Source organism: Cupressus sempervirens, chromosome 9 (genome assembly GCF_028749045.1).
Source record: "Cupressus sempervirens isolate cs-2001-9-10 chromosome 9, ASM2874904v1, whole genome shotgun sequence".
NCBI classification, from domain to species: Eukaryota; Viridiplantae; Streptophyta; class Pinopsida; order Cupressales; family Cupressaceae; genus Cupressus; species Cupressus sempervirens.
Genome location: NC_143126.1, coordinates 86,138,626 through 86,148,225, shown reverse-complemented (window position 1 = coordinate 86,148,225; position 9,600 = coordinate 86,138,626). Strand labels below are relative to the sequence as shown.

Genomic DNA, 9,600 nt, shown 5'->3' with positions numbered 1-9,600 from the left:
ACAACATGCATGTCCTTAGGAACACATGTTATCATGTGATTTCTTGAAAGGGGACATAGGCTAACCTACGACCTCTTATGAGCCATTGGAACACAACATGTATGTCCCTAGGGGTCCTAGGACCCCTAGGAACATATGTTGTTATGTGAATGGTCGAAAGGGGTCCTACGGTAACTTGCAACCCTTATGGTCCATTCAAACAAAATATGCACATCCCTAGGGGTTCTAAGACACCTAGGAACTAATGTTGTGTTGTGATTCGTTGAAAGGGGTAATAGGCTAATCTAGACCCCTTACAACCCATTGGAACACAACATGTATGACCTTGTGGGTCATGGGAATAGGAACACCTGGTATTATGTTATTGGTCAAAAGGTGTCATTGGCTAAACTATGACCCTTTATGACCCACTGGAACACAACATGGGAACACATATTGTCAAGTGAATGGTTGAAATGTAGCATAGGGTAACCTACAACCCCTTTCAACCCATTAGAACACAACACGTATGTCCATAGGGGTCCTAGGATTCTTAGGAATACATGTTTTCATGTGATTGGTTGAAAGCGTTCATACAGTAACCTATGAACCCTTATGACCCATCCAAACACAACATACATGTCCCTAGGGGTCCTATGACCCCTAGGAACACATGTTGTCATGTGATTGGTCAAAAGGGGTTATAGGCTAACCTATAACCCCTTATGACCCATTGGAACACAACATGTATGTCACTAGGTCCTAGGACCCCTAGGGCACATGTTGTCATGTGAATGGTCGAAATGGGTCATAGGGTAACCTATGATTATGGGTAACCTATGATTCCTTATGGCCGATTCAAACACAACATGCATGTTCGATTGGTCAAATGGGGTCATAGGCTAACCTATGACCCCTTATAACCCATTAGAACACATTATGTATGTCCCTAGGAGTCCTAAGACCCCTAGAAACACATGTTGTCATGTGAATGATTGAAAGGTATCATAGGGTATCTTATGACCCCTTATAACCCATTCAAACAAAACATGCATCTCCTTGGGGGTTATAGGACCCCTATGAACACATGTTGTCATGTGATTGGTTGAAAAGGGTCATAGACTAACCTATGACCCCTTACGACCCATCACAACACAACATGTATGTCCTTAGGGTTCTTAGGACCCCTAGGACCACATGTTGTCAAGTGAATGATTTAAAAGGGTCACAAGTTACTAGGGTAACCTGTGACCCCTTATGACCCATTTGAACAAAACATGCATGTTTGGACCCCTAGGAACACATGTTTTCATGTGATTGGTTGAAAGGGGGCATAGGCTGACCTACAACCCCTCATGACCTATTGGAATACAACATATATGTCCCTAGGTGTCCTAGGGCCCCTAGGAACACATGTTGTCTTATTATTGGTCAAAAGGGGTCATAGGGTAACCTACGACCTCTTATAACCCATTTGAACACAACATGAATGTCCCTAGGTTTCCTAGGACTCCTAGGAACACATGTTGTCATGTGAATAATTGAAAGAGGTTGTAGGGTAATCTACAACCCCTTTTGACCCATTGGAACACGTGTATGTCCATAGGGATTGTACTTAGGAACACATGTTGTCATGTGATTGTTGAAAGGGGTCCTAGGGTAGCCTATGACCCCTTATGACCCATTCAAACACAACATGCATATCCTTAGGGGTCATGTGACCCTTAGGAACACATGTTGTCATGTGATTGGTTGAAAGGGGCTATAGGCTAACCTATGACCCCTTACAAACCATTTGAACACAAAATATATTTCCTTAGGGGTCCTAAGACCCCTAGGAATACATGTTGTCTTGTGAATTGTCAAAAGGGGTAATAGGGAAACCTATAACCCCTTCTGAGCCATCCGAACACAAAATGAACATATGTTGTCATGTGATTGGTCAAATGGAATCATAGGCTAACCTATGACCCCATACAACCCATTAGAACACAACATGTGTGTCACTAGGGGTCCTAGGACCCCTAGGGCAAGATATTGTCATGTGAATGGCCAAAAGGAGTCATAGGGTTATGACCCACTCAAACACAACATGCATGTCCGTATGGGTCGTAAGACTCTAGGAACACAAGTTATCAGGTGATTTGTTGAAAGGGATCATAGGGTAACCTACGACCCCTTACAACCCATTCAAACACAACAGATATGTCCCTAGAGGTTCTAGGCCCCTTAGGAACATATGTTCTCATGTGAATGGTCGAAAGGGGTCATAGTGTCACCTACAACCACTTACAACTCATTGGAACACAACATATATGTCTGCAAGGGTCCTAAGACCCTTAGAAACCCATGTTGTCATGTGAATGGTTGAAAGGGGTCATAAGGTGACACACGACCTCTTATGACCCTTTCAAACACAACATGCATCTCCCTAGGGGTCCAAGGAACCCTAGGAACACATGTTGTCATGTGAATGGTCAAAAGGGGTCATAAGGTAACCTACAACCCCTTATGACCAATTGGAACACAACATGTATGTCCCTAAGGATCCATGACCCCTAGGAGCATATGTTATCATTTGAATGGTCAAAAGGGGTCATAGGGTAACCTACAACCCCTTTCGATCCATTGGAACAAACAATGTATGTCCCTAGGCATCCTAGAACTCCTAGGAACACATGTTGTCATGTGATTGGTAAAAAAGAGTCATAGGTTAATCTATGACCCCTTATGACCCATTCTAACACAACATGCTTGTCCCTAAGTGTCCTAGCATCCCTAGGAACACATGTTGTCATATGAGTAGGTGAATATTACTAATATATATATATATATACCCACATAGTATATAATACTATATAATAAATACTAATATATAAAGAATATATACTTATAATATATATAATATTATATAATAAATACTAATACTAAATACTACTACATTTTACTAAATACTAATATATATTATAAATTATATAATTATAATTGTAATATATATAATATATAAAGTAATATATAATATTCAAATCGGTCCCTCTTTTAAAAAATATGTCCCCACTTCATTTGGATTTGAGTTTGCCTCCATTATTTAGGCACATTTTTTGGGTATCTAATCCTAGATCAGGTACCCAGTAAGGTATTACCTTTTTGCTTTTGTATTAGGATAGGTGGGAAAAAAGTGAATGAATTTTCAAACACTTTTAGATGTTTTAAAATTATAACTCTTTCATATCACCACTTTTTGGCACACCGTGATCCTATACATACCCTACTCTCCCTTGTATAATTTTGAATTTATGTCTAGATGTAGGCCTTTGTCCTTCATCATAGGACCCTTTTACCTTATTATGTTGATTCTTAGTATCTTATGGATATGGATATAACTAACCATGAAGCAATACCATTGACTCATTACTGTGTATGTGTATGTGCAAACAATTATATAAGCTTGTAGAGACTAATCATATGAATAATACATACAAAAAAAGATGAATACAATCATATCATTGCATGGTCTATTTCTTTATGAACCATGTGAAAATATCCTTTGAGTATTTGAATATTTACTCTACATGCTTGTCATGAATGCTACATACCTTAAGATATAAGATCTCTAGGATTTAGACACACAAATCAATTTTGTGTTTGTTTGAGCAGAATATTTATATACATAGACTTATTGATAGATAAAATAATCTTTTGGAAAGTTAGCTTAGTGCTCCAAAAGGAATTAACATCGCATGATCATTCTAGAGGCATTTGCATGTTGAAATATTCTTGTATAAAATCATATTCAATTATTTGAGGGTTGAGATAGCTAAAATCTACTTTTGACATGATGATTATCCCTTATAATAATTTTTAATATTATTTTTCTACAAATAAGTGACACGTGTTGAGAAAATTGATACACAAAAGTTTGCACAATACAAGTTAGACTAATTTGAATGGAGACAACAACTTTACATTCATGATTTTATCCATGATATTTAGACATCTTTGCAATCATAACTAACTTTTCTATTACTAAGACATTTTTTTTCATTGTCCTTTATTCCAAAACTCATTAGATTCAAATCAATATTAAAATTATTATATTTTCTAGTTTTGTTAACTAATCACATTTATTTTCTATTTACATAGTCAAATCTAGAAATTGTTAGAAAAATTTATGATGAACAATGAAAACATAATATACTATTATTTATTTACTTCAAATAATTTATTATTTTGATGGATAATTTTGTTATCTTAAAGTTGTATTAGCAACATTAAAACATTAGCCTTGGTGGGAAACCCCTTTGACTAAAAGCAAAAAAATTAATAAAAGATATAATCATATTGTGCATTTTCACACCACTGCCCTATAAAAAATGGGACCCCTCTTTCTCAGCTTGCTTCTACAATGTTGACGTTGATAGGATAGTGTAAGAGAAAAAGAAAATAACTGTCCCCTATGGAGGGCAGAAAGCACCATCCCTAGAGGATTTTACCCTCCTTAATTCCAAAATTTTGCCCATATGTGGGGGGTTTGAAAGAATGCTACTTGTTGTGATGTGGAGCCTAATCGGACTCAGAGGTTTATTCAACATGGTTTTCTCCCCATATTAAATAAACAGGGGTTTGACAAGGTCAAGGGGTAGTGCCCCAGGTGTGCTCCCTGTCATAGTATGGGGTGGGGTTGAGGGGCAATGCCCTATGGGGATTTTTGGGGGCAGTGCCTCCGAAGCCAAAAATGCCCTTATATTGCAAAAGGCATCGACTGCTAATTTTCCTATTGGATGATTTATTCCAGCCCTAATTGTGTAAGCATAAAAAGCTTGTATAAAAGGCTTAGGGTTAGGGATTTCATAATGTAATGGTGATAGTGTAGCTTCACATGATGGTATTAAGCTGTAAGGAATTGCAGATTGTAATCACTAGATAATAATAATATTGGACTTGTTGTTTGGTGGACATAGCCCAGGGGTTGGGTGAACCACGTTAAATCTTGGTGTCTTGTGTTCTCTTTTGTGCTATCTATTGTTTTCTGGTATTGGTTATATTTGCATGTAATTGTTATTTCTGTCTAAGGTTAATCCTGACGCTACTCTCATCTTAATAGTGGAATATGTGAGAGAATTAATTGGTTAAAGTATTTGAGAAAAGTTTAAGGTGATTGACCAAATTTGGAATGCAAGGTGTTTATAGAAATGAGGGGAGGATGAGGAATCTATCCTCTCTACAGGATGATCTCCACCCTACGTATGGGATTCAACCCATGACTATGTCAAATATTTGATTCATCTAAGTGTAATAGAGAACAATGGAAGAGGAGATGAATGAAGATATGAAGTGGAGAAGAAAATGTAGGTGTATGCATAGAAAAAGTATCCTCTAGGAAGGGTAGATTTCACCCTCCCCATAGGATTTTATCTTCTCATCCCTCCAGTTTTTGCCATTCTCTTATGGTGGTATAAACTCCTCCTTAGATCTCTCAAATTCATGGGTGGATGAACCAAGGAATGGAATATAAATCAAGGCATAATTGTTCACTAGATTTAATCGAGGATGAGGGGCTACTTCAAAGATGAAGGGTTGGAGTTGTGAACTTGAAGTTGACAAACAAGAGTATCCTATAGAGATGATGGATTTTGCCCTCTCATGAGGATTTTATCCTTGAGAACCTTCAAATCCTATTTATCACTATGAACAAGTCAAAACACGATCTTATACTTCCACCTTGTTGATGGTAGTTTAGGGTTTTTATTTTGAAAGGTAAATAGAATGGTGTTGATGTAAGAATAAAAGAGCAATGTCATATTTCAAGTATGACAAAATTATCCTCGAGGGAGGGTTGATTTTTCCCTCCCACAAGGATTTTATCCTTTGTAATGTCAATTTTTTGTTTTCCCATTAGACTTAGTCAAGGCATAAAATGACCACTTCCTTAATGAGTCAACCTACAAGACCTAAATAAACAAGTAAATAAACTAAATTTTCATATCTCTATGTGGTGAGATCTCCTACATCAAGTTTTGTAGGAGATCTCACCACATAGAGATCTTACTGAGATTACAAGTGCAATTCAATACAGGATGCAAGTGCAAATTCAAGTCAAGGCCATGAAGAAAAAATTCCCAACAGATGGAGAAGATGCAAAGGATGAAGCAATTTGGGAAAATGAAACATCACAAACCTCAATAAATTGATTTTTGGAAGAGTTAATCAAATTTAGAGAGCTAGAAATATTAAGAGATATTTTCTCTTCATCAAAGGATTAAATAACAATATAAGAATGATGGGGTCGCACTAAGTCTTCTCCTCCAATTAGAAAATTCCAATCCCAAGCATAGTTAATTACAAGATGCCAAGTGTCCAATTTTCTCATTGGTTTGAATAATTGTTATAATTTTCCTATTGATCCACAATGTTGTGCTCTGATGTAATTGGTTGTAAATTTGGCAACCCTAATTGGGATTTGTGGGAAGAAATATCAACCCTTGATCTTGAATCGATCTTGGCCCTTCATTGTAATTAGACATCTATAAAAGGCCAAGGTCGTCTCATTTGCAATTCATTTGTTTAGGAGGTGGGCTTAGAGAGCTAGAGAAGAGTAGGCTAGCTAAGGGAGAGACTAAGTCAAATTATTGCTATAATGTTTGTCAAAATAATTGATTATTAATTGTCGGGTTTTCATGGTGGATTACTTAATATTGCTTTGAAGTGTTGAATGATTTCCTTAATCTTACAGTTGGAGTAGGTTTCTTTTTGTGTTGAGATAATTTAGTTAAATGGAAATTTTTGTGGATGTTTACTTGCATGATTCAAACAAATCTAGGCCACTAGCCTCTTATAGCTTCTCCTTGATGGTAGGAGTGCCTTGTGTGATAAACCAAAATGCACTTAACTTCAATTGGTGTTGAATTTTTAGTTTGCATCCATTTGATGGGTCTAGAGAAGAGATATCGACTTGAAAACCATTTTTTGTGTTCCTTAGAATTTTGCACTAGAAGGGTGTGGTTACTGGCAAGATTACATCTAATAGAGTTCAAGTTATCTGCAATTCCTTTGATTCCTAGTTAGAGATATAAATCGTAGTAGAATTTGTGATAAAGTGGAAGTTAGAAAATTAAACTCTATTTTCTTTGCACATTGTGAAGCTAAATCTGTTTTAGTGCAATCATTGATATCTATTGAATAAATAACGTAAATCCCTTTGTTATAATGAGCATATCACATCATATAACTTAGTTTGATCAACAACTTAAAAAACCTTGAAATTATTTCATGATCTTACTTTGGTAGCTTCACATATGAAATATCCTTATGGCAAGAAAGGATAGAGTATTATTTGATGTTTCTCGTCCAAATGTTGTAGTGAAAAGAACTCCCATCAACCAATATAACATTAAAACCTTGCACTCAATCTAATGAACTCAAAAGAAAGCTTTTCATGTCTCTGCCTTCTCTGAGATACTTGTAAGCCGTGTACTTGAACGCTCTGCAAACACAGGCTCAAGCTTTAGACCAACAATTTTTCAAAAATATCATGGCGCACAAAATCTATTACGCCGTCAAATTCCTCCTTTCGCCTCCATATGTTTCTGCTCAATATACCCGCAACTACTCGAATTTCTCCGATTTCCATTTCCCTCCTCCAAAGCAGTTAAATCCCAAGTCGCGGAAGCGTGAACGCATTCTGAAACCCCACGAGGCCATGAGCGCCATCAGAGTCGAAGAAAACCCCGAGAAGCTCGTAAAAATCTTCAAAACGGTGTCAGATGAGCCCAGATTTCATCGTCACCGCTCCGCCTATGCAATCGTCGTCAAAAAGCTCGCAGGGGCGGGGCGCCACGATGCCGTCGAAGATATCCTCGAGCACGAGAAGAACAAAATTCAGTTGAGCTCTAACGAGGGTTTCATGGTGCGAATCATCATGCTTTACGGCCTCGCCGGAATGCCATACCAAGCCGTCAAAACTTTCCATCAGTTGCCTCAACCTAGCATCAAATCGCTCAACGCCCTGCTCAATGCTGTGCAACTAACGGAAAATCACGAACAGGTTCGCGATCTTTACCACGAAACAATTTCAAGCTGTAACTTAAAACCTAATTCGAATACTTTCAATATTGTTATAAGATCACTCTGTGAAATTAGGTTTTCTGAGAATGCTTTCAAAATGCTGGACGAGATGGGGAAACACGGGTGCAGTCCCGATGTGGAAATATTTAATACGATTTTAAGGGGATTTTACAGGGAAGGGAAGTCTGAGGACGTTCCTAGGGTTTTGGAGAAAATGTCCCAAATTGGCTGTTTTCCTGATGTGAATACTTTGAATATTAGGGTTTTGAATTTGTGTAGAGAGGGTAGATCACATGAGGTGACGGAGTTGTTGAGTGATATGCGGTTACAGGGTGTGAAGCCCAACACTTGGAGCTATAATATGGCGATCAGTGGTTTCTGTAAGGAGCACAATTTGGTGGAAGCATATAAGGTTTTTGAGAGTATGGCTGGCAAGGGCTGTGATCCTGACAGGCAGAGCTATTATTCCCTTGTTTATTATTTGTGTGTGGAGCAAGAGTTTGAGTGGGCTTTGGAAGTCTGTAAAGAGAGCGTTAGGAAGAATTGGATTCCGAGTGTTTCTGTTTTACAAATGCTGGTTGATGGTCTTATTAAGATCTCGAAGCTTAAGGATGCAAGGATGTTTTTGGCCGAAGTTAGGTCAAGGGTTTCGAGAGACCGGATTGAGCCTCTGAAAAGAATTGAAGCAAAATTGTTCAGGCGCTGTAGCCCGTGAGCTTACAATTTGCATGAAATGTGAGTGTCTGAGGTTGGAATGCCGCTGTAGAGTTTTGCAAGGTTTCGAAATTTAAGGCAAGGAGGTTTCTTGCCGAAATTAGGGCAAGGGTTTCAAATGATAGCATGGAGCCTCTGGTTGAAATCGACACTAATCTGTTCAGGTTTAGTAGCTTGTAAGGCTACAAAATGCTTGAAATGCTTGTATATGGGTGGGGATCACCTGAGTAACGAAAAATGGAAATTTTCGGGCATGGAAGCCAGATGAAAGAATTGAATTTTAGTATGCTTGCGTACAATGAAATGTTGTTCTATTCTTACAAAATTGATCAACATTTTGAAATATTAGGTGTCATTGTGAACTGTTTTGCATTTTTAATATGTAGTATAATCACTGAAACGATTTCACGAAAGAGATATTTCACTAATCACGATCGGATTTCTGCTGATTGATTCATATCGAATGTAGGTCCAGAGCAGTCAAAACAAAAAGCAAAAGCCCAGAGGAGTTTATTTTTGGCTTCAATTTGAATAGGAGCTAAAGCAAGTCTGTAACAAGCTAAAATTCCATAGTAATTTAATGAATTAGGAAATATCTAAAAATAGAATTTTCTTTTCATGGTAACATGAAACACAGCTATAACTACATTAACGAATAATTGAATTAACGACTTTTAAAAGAGAAACTAATCATTGTAGTGCCTGCCCCTAAGTCGCATTTTTGTCATCATTGCCAAACTCTTTTAGGCCAATTTATGTTTGATGATTAGTATTATTATTTTAGAGATTATCAGATGTTGTTTTACACTCAATTTATTATATGATGAGATGACTTGGTATTCT

The 9,600-nt window shown here is 37.4% G+C and overlaps 1 protein-coding gene across 1 annotated transcript; it reads left to right on the top strand.

Annotated features, from left to right (window-relative positions):
• Positions 1 to 7,308: 7,308 nt before the first annotated feature.
• LOC149537738 (pentatricopeptide repeat-containing protein At1g11630, mitochondrial-like) lies at positions 7,309 to 9,043 on the top strand. Its single transcript, XM_089799113.1, has one exon. The coding sequence runs from the start codon at positions 7,511 to 7,513 to the stop codon at positions 8,756 to 8,758; it is 1,248 nt and encodes a 415-aa protein (XP_089655239.1). The 5' UTR covers positions 7,309 to 7,510; the 3' UTR covers positions 8,759 to 9,043.
• The last annotated feature ends 557 nt before the right edge of the window (positions 9,044 to 9,600 follow it).